Here is a 23098-nt window from a genome sequence, read left to right on the forward strand (position 1 = left end):
GCTCACTGAACAACGTGGAGTTGTTTTAATATCCTATTGGGAAATTTCTCAAAGGATTCGCAGGGGGTGAAATCCACCCCCAGCACCAGGTCTGTCCCCAAGAGACATAACTGGTTCACAGACTTGGCTCTGACCTCTTGCACTGCAATGAATTTCACTAAACTGACTGCCTGCAGTGATTTGAGACTAAATCCACGCTGGGTTTAGCTGGTATCTCTCATGCTGGTTACCAGCATTGCAGAACCTGGTCACGGAGCCCTGACTGGGAGGCAGGTTGATGTTACCCTGCCAATAAAACATTTCAGGGGCACAGAAACCCCCTATTCACATTGTTTGGCTTGGTCAGTACATTAGAGCTCAGCTCCACATTTGTATCATGACTACATCAGGTCACAAATGTGATGCGATTGCATTTCCCCCACATAAAATTTTACAGGTGTTGGAGTAATCCAAATACAATTTGTTGACATGAATTTATTTGATGTAAATGACACTTTGCTGTGCTTATTTCTGTCTGGAGTAGCCAGACACATGCACACCATGAAATAAAATATCTGCAAGGCTGAGATGTGGGCCTGTCAGACCTGTCTATCGCCTGGCATATGGGACTGGATTCACACATGTGGCTACAGAAAGCGAATGCAGCCTGTAGTGTGAGGCTTAACAGCAACGCAGAACGGTCGCATTAATTCTGAAAGCCGCACAATTAATTCCCCTGCCCATGGGAGCTACTGTCATCTCATCTCTTCAGAGCTGGCATTTCTTCTCCTGACACGCCGCTGCTATGGCGTGTGCTGCCTGTCTTTGTTCTGCTTGTTTTTAGCAGCAGTTTTGCAGAGCAGTCGGGGCACGACGTGCACAATCTCCCCCGTTGTGCGGAGCTGCTGCAGCCCCGAAGCATCCGTGATGGCCGTGACTCATCCACGTCAATCCGAGGCTGGGGGAAGAGCCTGTGCAATGCGTCATGTTATTAATTCCAGTAAATATGTTTCCGTTGATCCCACTCATTATTTTGTGGTGGCTATTGATTCATGGACTGGATACCCACGATGACCAAACACAGACGGAAAGGTGCTGTCTATGCTGGAGAGGTGGTGAACTTGGATGATGGACCTGAACTCCTGCAGCCTTGGACCTTCTGTGTGGTGTTGCTAAGGGCCTTTCATCTCCTGGTTTTGCTTGTGCTCTCTGGGCACGCTGTTAACTCTCAGGGCAGGGACACAACACTTCTATTTCAGATTTCAAGAAGGCAAGAGGATGTTATGCTGGGAAAAGCCAGGAGAGGCGTAAGTTAATTGAAACCTTGGGAGGGAAAAACTGTTTTTCTCCAGACTCTCCACAGAAAGACATGATGGGACTGGAGCACTGGGAGGGGAGGCCCAAAATATTCCTCCTGAGTTTTGAGGCAGGGATGCCGATGGCTGATGCTCTGGACCGGCCATGGCTGCGCACCCGGACCTCCCATCCAAACAGTCTTCACTTGCACAAGGAATATAAACCCCAGATCCACAGTCTGCATCTTAATCTGCCTGGCAGAGGGACAGCCTAACTACACTAAAAGGTGCAGTGAAACGCTTGTCCCTGGATGGTCGTTCCCAGATCATGGCTGTCATCCTAGGAAATGGAGAGTAGCCTGAGGGAACAGGATACATCTGATGCTTGGGACAACTCAGAGCTCAAGGCCAGAAACCTGAATGGAGAGCTTAAAGGCTCAAGATATAGATGGTAATAGAGCAAGTAGAGAAAGCTTTCACCTTTAGTGACTTTTCAGGGAAAGATGAAGAGATACAGAGGATTTAGTGTTACAAGATTACAGCAGGAAAGAGAGAGAACGCAGAAACCACAGAGCATCATCCATCTCTTAGCAACAAGGCTGGATTTAGATGGAGTTATTCAAACAATGCAAAATTGTGCAGGAATAAATGTGACATGAAAACAAAGTGCAGGCTGAGGTGACCAACAAAGATAATTCGGGTAACTGAGATGGTGGAGCTGGATAAGCCATTCTGGGAACAAACCACAGCAGTGTGAAATGAGCAACTTCTGCCTTGTTTCTGGTGCAGAAGGTGATGGGCAGTTAGGAGGACCAGGGGAAAGGAACCGTTTGCACATGCTAAAACCATGGATTTGCAATTTTTAAGGACGCTGCCACATGTATCAAGGCTGTGCAGGACCATGCATCACAGGAAAATGTTTGGACCCTGATGAAATCACAGTCCCTGGGCCAGCAGTGTGCAAAGCCTCAAGGAACAGAGATGTGGGTTTAACAGATGGGTTCCTATGCTTGTGGTGGTTCCAGGAAGGTTGCACTAAGGCATGTGTAAGCAATATTAATTTTGGACGTTAGACTGCATTTAGCTGCAATTCAAAGAGGGAAGGAGTAAAAATAAGGCTCTGCTTGTTCTTTGATTATATATTTTGCAACCTTGTGAAGGTCAAATGGGCACAGGGCAAGGTTTCCTCAACCTTCACGTGCAAGTGGGTGTTCAATTTTGGTAGCGCAGTGAGAGAGCTAACATTTGCAATGCTTTAATGAATCAAAGGGTTGGCCAAGAAAGGAGTATTTAAATCTGAATAGGAAGTTTTAATTTGAAGAATTGTCTGTCGAGGTATTAAAAATGTCAGTCAGTCCCCCAGGCTTAGTGACTGGATTTGAAATGTATAAAAAAAATAACTGCGTTGGGGAGTGTCACTTCTGTGTCTTGCTTTCTGGGAATGGCTGGCTGGGAGGACAGATTTTCGTCTGAATTTGTCAGCCGTTGTCAAAGCATGACATGTTTTGATGAAAAGTGTTCAGAGATGCTGTCAGCTTGCCTGGCTCCTCAGAAATCCACCACCAAGCTGATGGTGAAACCCGTGTCTCCCCAAGTGTACAGGCTTTCGAAAAAGAGCGAGGGGAGGATCTGAAGGCACAACTCAAGTGTGAGCAAAGTGTTCTCAGGACAAGAGGATGCCATGGGGAGATGACTGCACAGCACCAGGGGAGATGGTCTGCAGGAGCCATGGAGGAGACTTGCGAGAAGCAGAGCTGCTTCTAGCAAAAACAAACCAACCAACCAACCAACCAACCCTGGGCCAGGAAAAGAGCTGCCACGTTTACACTGAGCTGCTTTATCTGGGCCATGCTGGAGAGATGATGCCTCAGAGCCCAACAGGGCTGACCCAGGGGCTGGGTTCTCCCTGGGGTGGGACACAGACCCTACGTGTGCTCCTGGTTGCAGCTGCCTCTGTGCTTCCTCCTCCAACCCCGGCTGGGGACAGGCATTCATTATGAAACCATTTCCCCAGAGAGTTGATTGCTGGAAAGGTCATTTGGCTATCTTACCTGAACACTGATGCACTGAAAGCTTTCCTAAATATATTCATTAAATATGATGCATTGCAACATCATCAACAAAAATGTTGGCAGGTTTCTCACTGGAACAGATGTTTTCTGGCGCCTATGGTCCCAATCCTGACTCAGGGTAGTGGGAGCAGAGGTGAGGTAGGTTTTGCCCTTGTTCAAAACCAGAACCCAAAATGATTCTCAAAGAACCCTTTGAGACTAACCTTCTGTATAAAATCTTGTAGTACATGATGTGACAGTGTGACTGCAATTGGTGCTGTGACAAAGCTCCCTACATAGCCCAGGTCAGGTCCACAGATCCTTCCAAGGGGCAGGACAGTAGGATTTAAATGGAGGTGAGACAACTCCAAGGATGAGAAGAATAAAAGAAAAGGCCAAAGTTGCAGGAGAGATGAGGGCACTGGGGAAAGGTGTGGGAATGCCTGTGGGTGTCTCTGGCACTGGCTCTGACCTGGAGGAATGGCAAAGCAAGTGCAATCAATAAGAAATCTCCTAGAAGAAAGACCTCAGCTCACTGCAGGACATCACTGCTCCTGCCAGGAACTGCAGAATCTGGGACATGTTTCATGATGTGAAGAGCCTTTCAACCCACATGGTCCCTGGAAGCCCTGCCTTTCTTCTTCAGAGACACTGAGCGATCACATGCGGCTGTGTGTGCACATCAGGCGTTTCCATGCCTGCTGTTTCAGATACCACCGTCCTCCCAAGAGGACCATTGTGTTTGAGACCAACTTCCCAGCTCTCTCCGTCAGCTCTCTTGGCAGACACAACAGCAGCTGGCGAGTGAAACAGCTGCGTCAGGAGCGGTGGCCCCATCCCCTGTCCCCTCCGCCAGCCTCTCGGGGCAATTTGTCAACACAACGTGAGAGTCAGAAGCAGCGTTGAAATGCTTTGTGCTGAGATTTTCAATTAGGGAACACAAAAGCCTGTTTAATAAACTCTTAGAGGCTTGTTAGCTGAGACGTAATTAAGATTAATGTTCACTTGGGACCAGAGGAAACAGGGCTGAAAGTGAATCAAAAGGGGACAGACAGCTTCTACCATTAGGATAATGCAAGAATGAATTTCCTCCGTGCAATAGCAAGTGGTATCAGGTGCATGGCTATGTGGGCGAGAACCCTGCTCGTATTTCCCTATTCTCTTAGAAGACAAACAATAAAAGGGGCAAAAAGTGGCTTTCTTCTTGTTCCCCAAAATGCGCTTACAGCCCTTGCACAAGCAGCTTTTGTCGTGGTTTAACCCCAGACAGCAACTAAGCACCACGCATCCACTCACCCACTCCTCCCCCGTGGGATGGGGGTGAGAATCAAAAGAGTAAAAGTGAGAAAACTCATGGGTTGGGATAAAGACAGCTTAGTAAGTAAAGCAAAAGCTGTGCATGGAGAGAAGCAAAACAAGGGATTCATTCACTGCTTCACATGGGCAGGCAGGTGTTCAGCTCTCTCCAGGAAACCCAGGCTACATCACTCATAACAGTTCCTTAGGAAGACAAATGCCATCACTCCGAACACCCCCCCCTTTCCTTCTTCTTCACCCCAAATATATACTGAGCATGATGTCATTTGGTACAGAATATCCAATTGGCCAGTTTGGGTCAGCTGTCCCGGCTGTGCCCCCTCCCAGCTCCTTGTGCAGCTCACACAGTGTGAGAAGCTGAAAAGCCCTTAACTACTTAGCAACAACTGAAACATCAGTGTATTATCAACATTATTCTTGTTCTATATCCAAAACACAGCATTATATGAGCTACTGGGAAGAACAATAACTCTGTCCGAGGTGAATCGAGGACAGCTTTGCACACTCAAAGCTCAGGCGTTAGCAGATTTGGAATAAAGCTCAACACTTTGGGTTGACAGTGAGCTGGCTGTTTGGCTGATCAATTTCTGATGCTTTCCTGAGGCTGATTGCCAGTAGGAAGGATGGAAAAATTTGGAACCTCAGCATACAAGCACAACTACTGCCTGTTTACGTCTCAGCTTTGCCTCAGACACCAGCTTAGGAGGAGCAGCCCCACACAAAGGTCAGACACACTGCACCAGCATCCCTGTGTGCACAAGGACAACTTCTGCACTCCTGGCTTTAACCTCAGTTTAATCAGCCTATTTTTCAGTTGCCTCACTATTCCCTTCAGATAAAACTTGCCCTGGCTAATTCCAAATATGATCAAATTCTACAGAGGAAGGAGAGAAATAATCTTTGCTCTGCTAACAGGATGCCAGATTTTAATTCTTTGCCATACATCTTCATTTATTACAGTCCTTTTTCTTTCCAAGGCAGAGAATGGTCCTGACTGAGTTCATAAATCAAATCAGGATAAGTGGGTGGTGAAATCCACAAGCAGTTACACACTGATGCCAGTGGGACAGCCCTGCCACTCCCTCTGAACCGGGTTTTCAGGGACCAAGGAGGATGCTGGAGTAAGGAGACATCCCAAAATTACAACTGCATTGCACCTCATGAGTCAGATCTTGAAGTCCAAAAGTGCCCTCATGAGAAGGCTGGAATTGTTAAAACGTTGGCTCCCACACCACCTCCCCAACTCTCACAAATGCCTATGGAAAATAACCCCCTCACGACTGAGTTGTGAGGCAGAGGGCTTTAGTCATTTTTGTTTTGTTACCTAGAGTCTCAAGACATGCCTCATCATAAACTATGCACATACAGAATGAGCTGAGGGAAGGCTGCTGATGTTAATCACAGGCTGTGTGGAGAGAGAGAAGAAAGAGATGAAAACCTGAAATGTGTACGAGCCACAGGAGCTCTCAGAACTGCCTGTCTCGCTGCCGTCCCCCATCCCTCATCCTATGCTCTCTCATTTACATCTTTTTCAGGTAAAGACCAAATGCTTTTTTATGTTGGCCAAGTTAGTGTCAGTCCATGAGCCCTCCAAGTTGCCAAACCAAAAAACTTTGCTAAAATTCCCCTGATCAACTCCCCTTCACTGACCTCAGGGACAAATTCTCTTTTCTTCAAAGTCTAAGATTTCCTGCTGCACTTGATTTGCATGGACATGATCTGAGGAGAAAGCTTAATTCACCATGCACTGACTTTGATCATTCAGCCAAACTCTAGTGCATGATCAAAACGGAGAGAAAACGAGAAAGTATTCAGAATTGAGTTAAAAACCAACCAACCAAACAAACAAAAAAACACAGCAGGAGTGGTGGAGAGAGTGGCTATCCATCACCATTACTGTGTAACCAAGAGCTGTGATAGCACTGATTTATCAATTGCTAAATGTGGAGAGAAATACACACACACAAAAAACAAAATCTGAGAGCCAATTTGAGCCCAGGTGAGTGTTTCAGTAAGAAAACTTTGCTAGCTTGTCTGATTTGGACTGAAATGGGTTCAGGAAGGCTCACCTGGGCTGCTGCATCACCCACAGCCACCCAGAGCCGGGCAGGTGAGGTGGAACCAAGGCCAACTTTTTGGCAGTAGGTGGCCCAGGTGGCCATAGGACAGAGGTCCCGTCAGGACAGCCCTGTCCTCTTGCTGTTGCATGTGGCAGGTGCGTTCAGTGCCAACAGACACTTCACGTGCCCGTGCTTTGCCAAGCGGTGAAGGTAAATCAGCCGCCTTCCTTGGAGCAATCTCAGGAGTCAGCAAATACAGAGTTAGCATCTCTGTGGGACCTCTTCTGTCAGGGTCTCAGGGTAGAAGATGGATTACATGATTAATAATATGCCCCTTCTCATCATCCTTCAGAGCATAAATCTTGCTTGCAGTGGAGCAAAAGGCTGAGGAGAACAACAGCCGCACATAAATAAATGCCTTTTGCCTCGACAGGGGCATTTCAATGCTGTGGCTCAGCTTGAAATGGTTAATGGTGGCCAAGGAGATGAAATATGTTCTCTTTTGTTCTGTCATTGTGGATGAAGAGAAAAATTAATAATCCATTTCTGTTCCTAACCAAGCAGCCTTTGGAAGCCTGCTTTAGCAGGTAGTCCTGAAGCACAGCTCTTAGCTTACCTGACAGCCCCAGGTTTGAATTTTTACAGTCATCTCCCATGCTTGGGCTTTTAGGAGGGAACCTAATCCCCATCATCCCCCATGAGAAATGTATAGATGGGGTCAAAGTCCTCTTTAATGTGGCAGGAAAATAGATCATGTGGAAGGAGGAAAAGGTGTTAAGCCAGGTTTCTTCCCAGCCTTGAACTGGACTGCAGGTAGAACTAAAATAATTCCTTCTTTCAACAGTTCAAAGCATCTATAAAAACTTTCCCTGTATCCCAGAATACCCTTGCTCCTTCACCCATCATTACAGACATTACCCTGCTTGTTGCTGCCATCCCTTTAAATTTGCAAGCCCTTTTGTCCCTCATCAAGCTATGCATAATTGCTCCAATTAGAAGCATCAGCTGGCAAAGGTCACCCAGCCAGAGATGGACCTGCAAGTCTCAGGTGTCTTGAACCCCTTAAACCTCTCTTAATTGTTTTCTTAATGGTTTAATTCATTAAAGGGATGATCTAATTGCAGGTAGCATTTATTCACTATCACCCTTCTGCTAAATGAAAGGAGACAGTCATCGATCATGTCCAGTACCTTTGGCCTTCACTGAAATGTCGGAAAGGCAAAGAGGTCGCGGTGGCAGGGAGGGGCCTGCATGGGGGAGACATTGCAGCCCCACTCCTGAAACAGGTGCCTGAGATGTCCCTGGCATTAGTTACAAGGCTTCAGCTTTCCTATGTGAGCTGTTTGATCCTTGCAGCTATTTGACATCTGAAGACTCATTATCCACTCTCAGCTTCTCTTTTCCTGATTGTCACATCAATGCTGCAATTGGGAACAATTTGCAGCTGTTGTAACTCTCTGAAAGGCACCCAAGCAAGGCTGGGGCCAAACTGATCTCTGCTTCTCTTCCTCCCCAGCACAATTCTGATCACTTGAAGGTAAGAGGGACTGTGACACATAAAGAAAATATATTCTCACTCCCAGGCTGCGGTGCAAGACTGATCTTGCTCCTCAGTGAGTACATGTCAGTAATTCCTGCTGTTTGCAGCCACCAGTGAAGTTGTGAGTGCAGCCTTGAGGTCTAGCCAGAGCAAGACTCAACCATTTCAGTTTATACTCTTTCTTCCCCACCATGTTTTGTATCTTTAAAAGACAGTGCATCAGGCAGCCAGTGAAACTGTGACTGTTGTGGTACCTGATGATGGTGGCTCAGAATGGTCATGCTTTTCTTCCAGTGACACCCCCAAGGACCATTGGCTTGAGCAGTTACTCTGGATTGTCTCAAGGGCAGGAGAAAGTACGGTCTGACTCGGCTGCTTTGGCTTTCTGTGATAAGGAGCAGCCCCATATTTTTGGAGCACACCTGGGCTGAGAGGGAGATGAGTTAGTCTGGCTGAAAACCTGCTGTGTCCTCTGCTCAATCTATTTCAACAGAGACTCTGTTCTAATGCAAACAAGGAGCATGCCTAATTTTTTGATGCATATAAAGAGATTTTGGCAAAAAAAACCAATTTGCTGCCTTTTTTTTATGTTACTTTAGCAACAGAAATGAGATATTTCTCACAGATCACGCTACCGCTTTGTAATCCTTTCTGTCTTTTCACAGCACAGTCAGTCATTTATTTGCCAGACTTTAGCAACCAGCAGAGAATAAAATCAATCAATACTATTTAGATAAGGCATGGTTGGTTTTAAAACAGGGGCAGAGTCCCTCCCCTGGCTGTGCTTTGAAATTAGTCACCGTTCAACCTGGTAGACACAGGTTGATAACTCACCCGCTGAAGGTCTTGGGTGCTGTGGCCCTTTTGGTGAGAGTTACCTTGCCCCGACAGACGGGATGGTAGCAAAGCTCCAAACAAATTGCTGAAGAATAAAACCTGCATTGACATGGGATGCAAAACGTCTTGTAAAAGCCCAAAGTGCCTGGCTATACTGGTGATTTGCAGGGGGGAGGAAAGGAAGGATTAGTTTTTCTTTTAAATTGTTAATTCAGACAAGCATAGGGGGTTTGAGGAGGTCCGAGTGAGATGCCTCGACACGTGAAGCCAAGCAGCACGCTGCTCGTGTAGGTCTGTGTCGAGGGCAAGAAATGTGCCCGTGGCTCGGAGATAGGGAGGGAAATTGCGGATGAGTCTGAGTGCAATCGGACATGGACCACGACAGATAAGACGCAGCATAGACACAGGGGCAAGTCTGACTACAGAAGGACTGAGACAGGCAGCTGGGGTTTCATTCCTATTTCAGCATTCATGATGCCAAAGACCCTGCTTAATGCTGTATGCTGAAATGCTCCTTCATGTGCTTCAGGGATGTGATTTCCCAAGGCTTTACCCAGATTTCATTCCTCCTTTCCTGTCACTGTGTACAAATCACCTGCATTTTCTTCCCAAAATAAAAATATCATTTCTAGCCTATGTTGCACACACGTATATTACCCCTAAGTGCTGGTAAAAGTTATCTGCCTCATATACTCTTTGCCTAATTGATATTGTGCCTGGCGAGCATTGCATGACTGGTGCCTGTGACACTGAGTACTTACCTGGGTTTCGTGGGGGTATTGTTTGGCATGGCTTAGTGTCACCATCCTGGCCATGCCACTGATGGATGGTATGTTAACGTGCTGGATGGTCCATCAAGGCCTGCTTTGTGTGATCTATTTAATTCTCTTTGCCCCAAGAGAGCCAGACTAAAACCCAATCTTCTTTCAAAGTGGTCCCTCTTGGAGAGAGTAATGACAAACTGGGTCACAGGGCACAGAGCAAGCTGCACATTTTCTGGAGATGCATTGTCAGTGAGAGTCACCTGATTGTCCATCTAGCACAGCGTTTACCAGCAGAAACCCCGCCTGAATAAGGGAACAGAGGCTTATGTCAGAGACAAAACGATGGGTGCACCAGAACTTATCCTTTTCCTAAAAAGTGACTGTTCCTACAAGAACTCAACAAAACTGATATAAACTCTGTGGTGCTGGCAACAAACACACACACACATTGTGATGGGACTTTCAGATCTCTCTGCCATGTAGGACAGGTGTGAGAAAGGAAGCACTGAGTTAGTTTTACAGGCAGAAAACTTTGGAGATCACAACCTGCCTGCGATGTTATGACATTAAAATTAGGAACTGAACCAAGATCTGTGGAGTCCTGAGTTGACACCATAAGCACGAGCCCATGTTTTCCTTACAGAGAGTGTGTGACAGAACAGAGTCATCCCTTCCTCATTAGTTCCCTTGTTTGTATGGGAACATATTGCATTAATTTAAATGTGTTTGCAAAATAAGAATTCCTTCTGAAATGCACATTTATTCATTCACTGGAGCGTGACCATTACTGTCTCCTTAGTAAATAAAATTAGTTTTGATTCTTTTTAAATTAGAAAACAAATCAGTCATTAGCCTGATGGAAAGGCTTTTTTCAATCTCATGGGTAAATGCTGCACACATTTTTAAAATGTTTTCTTTATTTTTTCATGGCAAATTAATAGAAGCCAAGCCCAGCTCCCGTGCTGTAAGTCAGGAAAGGAATCAGAAAGGAAATCAAAAACTTCTGAGTTTTTTCAGATTCTGATGCCATTCTCTCCTGCAAGGAGTTAATCTTCAGTGCTTTATCAAGACCAGTTTCCTTTGAAATCAAGAGAAAGTGGATCCTTGGCTTGATCACGCTTCACAGCATCCTTTGTGCCTTTCTGATCATCACTTGTGGTCAGAGCATCAAGTGGATCATTAAAAAAACCCCAAAAGTGATTAGCAAGGTATAACCCTTCATCACAGACCTCAAATTTGGTTTCACACTGAAGTCAGTGCTGATTTGCTCCACTTCTTTTCAGTCTTGGGGTAGGAATAAGCTCTGGGGCTAGCTAGGGTGCAACACCACAGCAACAACCAGATTACTTGAGGACATGCAAACAATTTTGGGGTTTGTTTCATTCAATGCATAAATTGCAACCTTTGTCCAGAATGTTTTATCAGAGGAAAGTGAAGACAATCTCTGTAGCATAAGGCTGAGGACCAGTAGATGATTAGTGCATAGTAACTCTACACAACACATGCTGACCCGACTCGGAGTCAGAGGAAAGAACAGAGAAATTTCAGTGTACACAAAGAGTTCATACTTTGCACTAAAACTCTCCCTCTACGGTAAAAGATGATGCTTTTGTTAGCACAATATTAATGTTTATGAAGTGTATTGGCACGAAGTGCTGTTGGCTTTTCTTTCCAGCATGTTATAAAATCATCATGGAAAGAAAACCAGAGTATCCCTGATGCACCAAATTATTGTTACACTGGTGTCTCCTGATACTGCACCAGATTAACGTGACAGAGCAATAAAACGCTGAATCTTCATTTATCACACCTCTTTAGTGATCTCCCATGCTCAGAGAAGTTTGAAATGAATATTGTTTTTTTCCCTGAAGAGAAAATAAGAAGTTATCCAGAAGTCATCAATATTTCAACTCTGCCAATTTTTACTCGTGTTAGTCTTGTGAGTATTCTTCAACTCTTCTGTGTTCTTACCTAACCCACTGAGGAGGTTTTTTATTTTCCTTGCTTTTGAAGTTAGTTCCTCCATCTGCTTCTAGTTACATTGCTGAATCTCTAGATGTGTGACTTATTGTAGCAATGTGTTTTTATTTTTGTGTTAAAGTCCCTGTGGGTCTGATACACCTACAGTTTGGAAGATGTCTAAAAGAGGTGTACTATCCCGGGATAAATACCTGGAGGGGCATTTTGCATTTGTTACCTACCCTCTGTCTTCAAACCACTATTCCAAGTCTGCAGGTGTTTTTGTCTGACTCCAAATTCCTCCATCTCTCTTCTGGCAAACCAGTATCCATCTCGCAATCTTTTTACATCATACATGAGTCTTTGCACCACCTATAAGTTTATTTTAAATATAAGAGGCTAAGTGTGGGACTATAGTTCCTTGTACATTTTAATTCTGTTGCTGGTGCTGCCAGTCTCAAGTGTATCAAAGGTTTCAGTGCTGTTGTGTGCACTTGCTTCAAGATTATCAGGAATCCTTCATATTCCCCAAGTGAAATGATTTATCTTAAAAATGAAGACTGAGATACCCAGCAGCCCTTCTCCCAGGCAGCCTTAGGAAAATCCTAGCGAGGACTGGCAGGGATGTCACCCGTCCTCTCTGGTCCCCAGCACTTTGCCTTCTCCAGAACTGAAAGATTCCTAAATCTTGCTCTGGCATTTCAACTATTCCCTGCTCAAAACTGTGTCTTACTACTTCCGTAGCAAATACGAATACGTCATATAGCTGGTAGAGCAACCAGCCTTGCTCAGCTTTGCTTTTAGTGTAGACAATGCTCTGGTTTCTTCATTCTGCTAATTTTCCCTGTGCTTAAGAGCCCAGAGGATAAGGCTGATGATAGGCCATGGTATAGATGTACTCAGCAACACATTTTGAGTTGAATTCTTCATCCCTGCACTTCTCCAGAGCAAGCCACCAATGCTGCATACCTGGGGCACCCTCCCTCTGTGAGAGCATGAATTATTACTGCTGCTTGAAAAATGATCTGTGAACTAAAATGGGTTTTTCTAATTCTGTCACTGGAGAAGAACTTCTGTCTAATCAACTGGAGCTGGCAGAGATGACATAAAGGCCTGCACTAATTACTCCACTTGTCTCAAGAACTGATAAGGGAGTTGATTTATGTCTGGAACAGCCTGATAATTCCGGAAATCATAGATATTGCATGACCTAATTAATCAATGTAAACCTAGTCATGCTGTGATTTTGGATTAAGGGCCGTGGTACGATGCAGGCACAGTGACTTTCCTTTTGGTGGCTGATGAACAGAGCTTTGTAGGTCCCTGTACTTGGTCCTACCGTACCAAACTATCTTGCATCTGCAATGATTTAAGCATCAAAGGCTCAGCTGTGTCTTTTTGCTGCAGTGCCTGGCAGTGCTTGGTGAAGCCATGAAACGGATAGGCAGAAGGGGACTGAACTTGTTTTAATTTCTGAAAATACGGTCTATATTCACATTCATACTTACATTCAGAACCAATAAATATACACAACAGCTTTCCAGGACTTCACAATCATTGTCACTTACATAATAATAAAGTGGTTACATTACATTTTATATGCAGTTTGGTTTAGAATGTGAAAGTGTTATGAATACATTGAATCTTTTCAACAAATGTTTTCCCAGTCTTGTTTTCATTCTTTCCTATTGTGTTTGAAAGAATCCTGAATACTATGAATCTCTTCTATGGGTCAATCATGGTAAAACAATGTAAATGAACTACACAGCACTCTATAACCATGGCTCATACACAATTTCAAGATCGGTGCTGTGGTCTTTTTTGTATGAAACGCCCTCTTAAGAAATAGTGTTTTTCCTTTAAGAAATCCCCTTGAAGACTTCCAAAGATATTATCTGAGCTGTTTTCTGCTTTGAGCTGATCCCAACAGTGCAAAGCAGCCATGAACTCAGCTTTATAAGGTAGTTAGAACAGGTTTAGTGTTGTTTTGCATCATTAGAGCATTACAAAGCCAGCAGTGTGTACCAGCAAATCAGTTCCCTAGAGTACAGAAAGTGGTAACACACATCTGACTTGGCCAAAATACCGTTAAGAACTTCACAGAGCCCAGTATATCCCATAACACTTTTAGCTGGGAAAGGGAGGAGATTGAAGAGAAGTCTATGTACATTCATATGAGCTTGTAAGTCTCCAGATTTCAGCTTTACTATGAATTTGTCTCTCCTTTAAGTCCTCAAGTTCTCCAGGTCTACAAGTGCTTTGTGGTACCAAACCATGCCGTTAGACCTTGCTGGTCTGCATGTGTCCATTGACTTCATTATTTCTCTGGGGTAACATTGATTCCTGCAAGCGGCTGCTGTTCTCTTGCCTGTGTTCAATGGGGTCACCATCCTCTACACCATTGCCCTTGCGGAGGCAAAGGACTTTTTGAAAACTCTGCTTGAAGTTGTCAGAAAGAAATCCATAAAGAATGGGGTTGGCACAGCTGTTTGCGTAGGACAGGACCACCACGAAGAAGTACACCCCTACCAACACAGGGTCTTCTGGCAGTATAAATATCAAATTGACAATGTTCATCATGTAAAATGGGAGCCAGCAAAACACAAAGACCACTACAATGATCACCACCATCCTGGTCACCTTCCTCTCTGATCTCCTGCGCCTTGTAGACCCAACTCGGATCCCTGAAGATTTGACTTTAATCACGATCAGCAAGTAGCAGAGACAGATCACCAACAAAGGACCAAAAAATCCAAGGACTGATGTGTAAATGATGAACGCTGCTGACCAGATGTTGACAGGCTCTGGCCAGTTCATGTTGCAGGTGTGAAAGTCTTCCTGCACATCAGAAAAGATGATGACTGGAAGCACCACCAAGAACGAGACTGTCCAGACAGTCACACTGATGAGCTTGGCCACCCTGGGACGTCTCCACTTGGTTGATTTAATGGGATGAACTACTGCCAAGTAGCGGTCCATGCTCATCACAGTCAAGCAAAATATACTAGTGAATTGGTTAATACCATCTACAGTCATAACCAGCCTGCACAAAAAGGAGCCAAAAGGCCAGTAGGAGATGGCATTCTGGGTGGCCAAGAAGGGCAGGCCCAGCATGAAGAGTACATCAGCAATGGCTAAATTCAAGATGTATATGTTGGTGACAGTTTTCATCTTGGCATAGCGCAAAACCACATAAATGACCAACGTGTTGCCACTGAGTCCAACCGCACATACGAGGAGGTAACAGATGGGAATCAGGACTTTGTGGATGTATTTGAATGGGGCCTGCTCTGAGAGCGTCCCATTCTCTGTCACGTTTGTCAGCAGTGAGGAATTCACATCAGTGGAACTTGCTTCTGGGCTAAATGTGTTGGAAAAATATAAAGGATCCATAACTTTTACTCCTCAGTTTTTCTTTTAGGGCTAAGAGAGATTAAACTTCATGGGCATCTTGTTCCTAGAACGAAAAAAAAAAAAAGAAAAAAAAAAAGAAAGGAAGAAAAAGAGAGAAAGAGTAAATTCAAAGTAAACTAAGTTTTACACTATTTAATTTTCTGTCTATAGTCAGAATTTGTATTTGAATTATGCAGTTAGCACATGTGATGAGATCAAGGCCCGAACAAAGGAATCACACAATGGGAGAGTCCAAGTGCTCATCCCTAGATGGTGGTATCTGTCTAATTTTCTCAAGCTCCAAGCAGTGGGGTCAGGTCCCTCTGTGACTGTGAGGATGGGAGGCTGCACAGCAGTAACACAACATGTGCCCCATCATGAAATGCAAGTGAGAGGAGAGGGGGTTACGGCCACCATATTTCATTGAAGATTTCCTGCAGAGGAGTCTGAACACCCTGGCAAGTGGACCATTGGGGTCCAAAACCTGCTAGTAACAAGTCCAGTCCTTCCTCCACTGATGAGAAATTCTTGCATGTGTCCTGTGCTACTTCACAAACAAACTTTACCATTTGGCTGTCTCACTCTCCTTAACCTGTCATACACACGTTTTCTTCTCTTGTGAAATCAAGGAGCAGGGGGGATAATACCCTCTATTTCCCAACTTGCACAAAAATACACAAATCCAGAACCCACTTTTCCTTCTAGGTTTCTGTCTGAGAACTGGCACAAAAAATGTTAGAAGGCAATTTTTAAAGACTCTGACCAAATAGCACGTAGAAATCAGATGGAAAGCACAGACACTTTGGCATTTGTGCCAAAAGCTTTGAATTCCAATTTGATGCAATTCTGCTCTCATAGAGTCATTCAGGTTGGAAAAGACCTGTAAGATCATCCCATCCAGCTGTTAACCCAGCACTGCCAAGTCCACCACTAAACCCTGTCCCTAAGCACCACATCTACACATCTTTTAAATATAATGCTTCCAGGGTTGGTGACTCAGTCACTTCTCTGTCACCAGCAGAAGGTGCCTGGAGAGGCTCAGGGTCTGACTCAGCCCCGTCTCACTCCAGTACAAGCTCCAGGTGCTTTCAGAATCCAGAACCAAAGATAGTACCTGACTCTTTGTATCTAAAGCTCCACTGTGATGTTTCACAGGTCTCCGTGTTTACATAGAAACAGTCTCAGTTTGATATATTCAAATGCCACTTACTGCCTGGCACAACCAATTGAGAACCCCCAGGGAACATCAGCAGCTGTGTAGGTGGGGAAACCAAACCCTCCATAACAATTGACAAAACCCAAGGAAAAAAAGGATCAATGAACTCCAAGACAAAAAGGACCATGCCTGAGAACACTTTTCCATTGGGTCAAGCCACATGCAAGCAGATGTGAAGACTCTGCAATGGAAAGGAACAAGCTGTTCCTTTTCCATCTCTCAAGACTATTCTTCTGCTAGACTTCCTGAATTCCTCTCCTCTTAACCTGAAGTGTGTATTTGTCTAAGAAACACCTTTCTTTTGCAAGAAATCCAAACTGCAGTGGGTAGCTTCAGGACACAGACAGCTGAACAGATTTGGTATTAGAATATATTTTATTAGGCAACCTGAAAAGGCTTGAAAATTTCCAGCGCTGTTTCTGTGGCATGCTTGATTCACACAAATATTTTTTTGCCCTTTGGGGTGTTTAGTAGGTATTTATAAAGCTTTCCACTATAAAAAAAAAAGGTAAAGCATCTTCTATAAAAGAGTGAAGATTCAAAACAACAATTTGTCCCAAGGCTGGGCAGCAGACTGTGGGGAAGGTGCTCAAGGAAGATGTACCCATCAGCTTTTGTTCCTATTGCCTGATGGTTGGCTTTGCATAATAAGCTGTGGGCATGAATCTGGATTAAAAAACACCCAACCCACATTACATCCATGACTTTCAAGCAAAAGCAAAATTCAGTGTCATGTAAACATGCAAAAGACTTGTCTCCAAGAGGAATGCAAACACCTCCATGAGCTGGTTACTGTGCTTTCTTTTTGGGTGAGAAAATCTGCAGTGGGTGAGAGTAGAATTCCCTCCAGCTACCCATAGTAATCATAAATATACTGTTCTGATTTGGAAATGTGCAGATGGGAAGTAGGTGTCTCACATGTAACTCCATGACTGGAAGGAGATGTACCAGAGAAATCAGAAATCCAGGGTGGCTGGGATGGTAAAGCTGAGAGAGCTGCCAAAGCTGAGACAAATGCTGGCTGGAAGATGGAGATGAGAAAGGGGCAGGTGGGATCTGCAGGTTCTGAATATGTTTCTGCTGTGTTTGGGGTTTAGATATTGCAGCCATGGACTTGCTGCAAGAGTCATGGTTGTCCCTGACAGCAGGGAGAGCTCAGCTGAGACCATGGTCCTGATGAATTATATAGGATTACACGTACTGCTGATGTAAGAAAAGGCAAGCTCAAGTTCTGGTCAAAGAATAGACCTTTAAATTCTGTTCTGGCACTAACTTTAAACTACAAAGTTGTATTAAAACTCAGGTTATTTATAGGGGAAATCTGGGAGAAGCCAAAGCAGCACCACACTCTTCTTGGGCTGCAAGGGTTTGGATGTTTGGAAGATTGAATTTGCTTGCAACCCAGATGCTGCGTGACCCAGCTGGGAAGAATATAAAGGAAATGGGTGGTGTGATGGGACAGCTGGTGTTTATAAACTCATATTCATGGAACTGCATCTTTGCGACAGAGTATCATACTGAGATTGGGAAGGCACTTCTCTCCAAGAGCAGTCCAGATCAGCTCAGCAACACCCAGGCTGGGTCAAAAAGAAAAAAAAAAATGTCCTGAAACTTCAAAAATAGGAGGATAGTAAAAAGAACCAGAGCTGTCACTCTGTAGGGGAAGGTCAGGAAACAGTGTCACCTGTGCCTCTCATCCTAGTGCTATAAAAAAATGAGGATGGACATTCTTCTTCTAAAGGTACCTCCCTCTCCCCCACAGTACATATCCTTGAAATTGCTGACTGTGGAAATTACACAGCAAGTTCTTCAAGCCTGTTGTTCCTTTCACCACATTTAGAGTTCCAGCCTTGGGAGGAGCAGTGAGGAAGAGGAGTTCCTTTATGTGGCACCCTCAAAGTTCTTCTCACCCTGAAGACAACCTACTGCACAAAACCCCTGCTTGCCAACGTCCTCAGGTTCTTCCAGACATCTATTGCTGAAATTCCTGATGCACCCAAAGGTTTTTCTTGAGGAACCTTTGTGTCTTCCATGGAGGAACGCAGCTCTTGCAGGCTCCTTCAACAGCAACCATGATGGTCCCCTCCTGCTGCTGAGCTGTCCCCAGGAGCCAGTGACACCTCAGGCTGCTGCTTTAGTATTCTACAGCTCTTCTCTTGCTATTGTGTCACTGTTAATCTCTATTTTTTTTGTTCCATTTGATGAATTTTGCACCTTTCCCTTCAATAGCGGGTGGATTCTGAAGGAAATTTCAGGAGGAAATGCATTGCTAAGGCTCTCATGCAAAGTCTTTAGTCTCCTCCTCTGGTGAGAGCCTGCATGTTGGCAGCACCAGCAAGGACCTGCCGTCGTGTGAACAGCTCCCATACCCTGGCTGGGGATGTGCTGTGCACAGCGTCATCCAGACCTAAAAACTGAGCCCAGGTCTCCAGAGTCCCTGTTCAGTGCTTTAGCCACTAAGCCATTGAAACCTCATTGCCTTTGCTTTGTAGTCACCGGTATTTTGGGATTCATTATGGCATGGCAACAACAAGAAAACCATAAACAGTTGCCAAACGGTGTTTCACTGTCTGTCTTTGGTGGACATTGGAGATTTTCCCTCTGTCTAGCGATAGCTTGCTGCTCACCAGCACAATTTTGCCTGAACTTATATTGCTACTAGAGCGGTTAATGACTATGAACCTCAACAAAGGATAACTACATATAATTAAGGCATGCTGACTGATATCTTATACACCTGTTTTGGTATTCTTAATTAATGGATTAATAAAACAAAAACATCTAGGGGACTTTATCTCATCCAGATTTTTTTTCACGTTTGTGTTTGATCTCCAACACTTCATACGGGTATACTTTATAAATTATGTGCTTTCTGCTTAAAACACATGAACCAAAAAGGATGATGGAGTTAAGAGCATAGATCCAGAGTAATCACTAGTGTAATTTTAAGTTCTTTTACAGAGCAGTACCCTGAAAATAAATATATATATATAGGCATCCACTTCAGCTGAACATGCCTGGCTGGCTGTGTCCTTGTGCAAGAAAACTGAGAGAAGAAATAGCAGAGATGTTGTGGTACAAACCATTCTGCTTAGAAAAAGATATTGAGCCTTTGTGAAAACTTCTCCTGCAGGTATCCTGAACAAACATGCTTTTGCTGGGCACAAGAGCAGGTATCCATCTGACAGCACGAAGCAGCCCATCAGTGACTGAAATGTCATCACAACATAAGGAAGAACAAACCTTAAAACTGTCCAGGCAGATCAAGGTCGAAATTCTTCCTGGCTGTGGTTTTACAATAGCAAAGCAAAAATAACTCTAGAAAGTGCACTGTATCTGACTACAGCTGGGTATAGCTAGGATCAAGAAGGAATTACATAAAGAAACCCAGTTTTATGAGTCAAGGTTTGATCTTGCTGCCTATTTACTACTGGAATCATAATTCTCTCTTATGCAGCATCAAACATTATTGCTGTGAAGATAATTATGGCAACAGAAGGGCAGATTACCGCTTCCAGGTGCAGAATAACTAGCAGGAATAGATAAAATGGTAATCCAGGCAGATATGCTTTTAAAACAGATGGCTTCGGTAATAATGGGGAGAAAAGCACCTGGATAAGCATCCCAGAACTATTAGTAGCAGCAGAACTTCATATTTTCCCCTCAGCCCCATGGAGTTGGCTGCAAGGTGTTAGTGGAGCAACTTGCTGTAATGAAGCAAAGAAAAACTCTCCTGGTCCTTTAGTAAATTTGCCCCTTTGGGGATGAATGTTCATCACCCGAATAAATGCATTTGCACGGATGGAGCAGGCAGAGCCGAGGGCTGCTGCTCGTGGAGGGGGAGAGGAGGGAGGTGATGATGGGAGCGTTGGTGTGACCTGATAGAGCAGCTCCAAAATAACACAAACACCCAGGCAGGGCTCTGGGGGAGGAGGAGGGAAACGTAGCATCCTGCCAAGACCTACTTCAACTTCTTACAGTTATAATAATGTTCTTACACCAAACCAGCAGCTTCCTGAGAGCACAGAAACCTCATCGTGTCATATAAAAAATTCTTGGTTTTCCACGTTCCCTGCCCTATTTCACCACCTGGGATAGAAAAGCAAAAGGATGCAGTTCAGGTAGAAACTTTCTCCTTGTTAAGATTTACCATTTGATATTCCTCAGTGCGTGTTTCTCACTCAAAAAAACACAGAATGATTGATTTGCCTCTAGAGAAGACAGAACAACACAACTTTCTAGCACTTAGTTGGTTTTCTGTTTTGACTGGTTGAATTGCTACTAAACACTGATCAACGGAAGTCAAAACCGAATAATGGCTTGCCACTTTTAGCACTATCAAAATATTTAGGAGCTATATTTTCAAGCTGGCAACACTTTGTTGCCACCCTGCTCAGGCCAGCCCAGTGTTTCCTAGAGCACAGAGAGGTTACCTGATACTTGGTCCTATTTTTAGTTTGCAAACAAACAGCCTATAAAACACTTTTGCTTTTGCCAAATATTTGGTAAATACTTTTCTTTTTTTCCCCAGGCACATTTCAGGCTCTGTTATGCACAGAGATTACTCACTTTGGCTGAGCTGGTCCTGTCACAGAGTCCTGTAAATCACATGCTACTGCTTTTGCTCCCAGATCAGTTGATTTAAGCATCTTCAGGCAGAGGAAAGTGAGGAGCCCGACAGCCCTGTGCTCACACCCAGGCAGGGGTGGCTGGGGCTGACGTCCAACAACTGTGCTGAAACATCACTGTAACCAGGGGGTTTTACCAAAATGTTTCTCTTCTCTTCAATCCGTTGACAACAACTGATTTCAGGGACCGGATAGATTCAAAGACAATTCAGTTGAGGAGCATTAGCTACGGGCTGTGTATTCCCAGGCTGAGGGAGAGCTGGAACAACCACAGATCCCCTTGGCTCAGGGATCCCCTTCCAGGAGGGAGCCCCAGGTAGCTCAGTAATGGCTTCTCTTGCTGCACAAAGTGAAGCAGCTCCAGGAGAGGAACCTCAGGGGCATCTCCCAAGATGTGGGGTCTCTGGCTCGGACCCACCCCACACCAGCCATGCAGATCCACACCAGCCACGAAGACCTGGTGACAGGGTCCCTCAGGAGCTGGGATTCCCAACATAAGCACTGACAGCCTGGTCCCAGCAACCTACATACTGGCTGCCCGGTGTGACCTGCATGTCTCCTCCCCTCCCAAACTATAAAAAGTCTCTAGTCTGCCCCAACACAAGCCTGCAAGTTCAAAACGCCTGAGCTGGGTTGTTCTTCCTCTGCCCTCCAGTGCAAAGCTCCGGGCACAGGGAACAAGCCGTGCTCGGTTCTGCAGGTGCTGGGAGCTGCAATAAGCCAGCGAGGCACATGGACATGCGGTGCTACTTCCAGCCCAGTCCGATGATGACTCCCAGGACTTTGCATTGACCTTGACCATTCACTTCTTGCTGACCATCTTTGGGCACACCCAACCCCCCGCCCTTCCCTCCCGTGTTTTAGGAGAAAGAAGCATCATGCACTCAGCTCTGCCCCCCCATGGTTTTCTGTGCCCCCGTCCCACCTTGCGCCAGGCTGGGCAGCACGCGGGGCTCCGCCACCTTTCTGGGTCGTGGTGCCGCCACCTTTCTGGGTCGTGGTGGGGATGGGGCAGCGCCGAGCGGGTGGCGACTCGGGCTGTGCCTGCGCATCCCTCCCGCAGGTGCCTTTCTCCTCCCTTTCAAGCGGCCGCTTTAAAGCCCCGGGAAGGATTGTCCTGCTTTAGCCACCGGATCCGTGCCCGACCAGCGGCTCCTCTCCCCGCCATCCCTCCGGCCGGGATGGGGTCCCTCCGCTCTCCAGCAGCAAAAACCCCGTAAGGAGGAAAAAACTCGGAGGAGCCGCTTGCTTCGGGGAAGCCACAAACGGGACCGAGGGCTCCTGTGCTTCATTCGTCCCAGAGAGCCCCAAAAACGCTTTGCAAAGCCCCAGACTGCCCCATCCCCATCCCTCCTGCCTCTCCTCCAATCCCTTTAGCATCCCCCAGCCCCGCTTGCTGTTCCCTTCTCTCCCCCCCAGCAGTGATTACCTGCAGCTCCAGGGACTCCTCTCCGCCTGGCAGAGGAATGAACCGCCCCGCTCCCTCCGGGCTGCCGTGCTGCTCCGCCTGCAGCCCCCACCCCCCCGGGCCGGGCGCGCACCCCGAGCTCCGCCGCTTCCCTCCGGCTGCGGGCGGGGACCGCGGCCGCTCCCCCGGGGAGGAGGGACGGGGCTGCCGGCCGGGGGGGGCCGGAGCGGAGCAGCAAGAGGGGTGGGTGCCGCAGCCCGGGAGGGGACAGCCTGGGGCCACCCACTCTGCCGAAAGTTGGGCTGGAGGTAGGAAGCCGTCGGTGCTGGAGGGAGCAGCCGTTCGTCGGGATGCTCTGCCCCCCTCCCCGGGATGCCTGTGCCCCCCGCCCCAAGCTCAGGAACGCCCTTACCCGGGTCCGTCGCCCCTCGGTGCTGCCGGTCCCACTGCTGTGCCTGGTCCCCTGCACCCCCGGCACGGGGTCTGTGCTTTGCCAGGGGAGCGGCTGCTCCTGGGAGGGGCTGGGAACCCCCACTCTGTGCCCGCGGAGAAGAGAAAGGGGCATCGCAGGAGATGTGCATTTCCTCCACTGGTCTAGCTCCCTCCCAGCTCCGACAAGTCCTTTTAAAGATTCCTGCGGGGTTCTTTGGA

The 23098-nt window shown here is 46.0% G+C and overlaps 1 protein-coding gene across 1 annotated transcript; it reads right to left on the reverse strand.

The window, feature by feature from the left end:
• Positions 1 to 14082: 14082 nt before the first annotated feature.
• On the reverse strand, positions 14083 to 22549 carry SSTR5 (somatostatin receptor 5; the record flags this gene model as incomplete). Its single annotated transcript, XM_082064250.1, has 2 exons — positions 22469 to 22549; positions 14083 to 15259 (listed from the first exon to the last, which is right to left on the reverse strand). Exon 2 carries the CDS (start codon positions 15193 to 15195, stop codon positions 14083 to 14085), a length of 1113 nt encoding a protein of 370 aa, XP_081920376.1. The 5' UTR covers positions 15196 to 15259; positions 22469 to 22549.
• Positions 22550 to 23098: the final 549 nt, after the last annotated feature.

This window comes from Streptopelia decaocto (assembly GCF_964273445.1).
Source record: "Streptopelia decaocto genome assembly, chromosome: 13".
Classification (NCBI taxonomy): Eukaryota; Metazoa; Chordata; class Aves; order Columbiformes; family Columbidae; genus Streptopelia; species Streptopelia decaocto.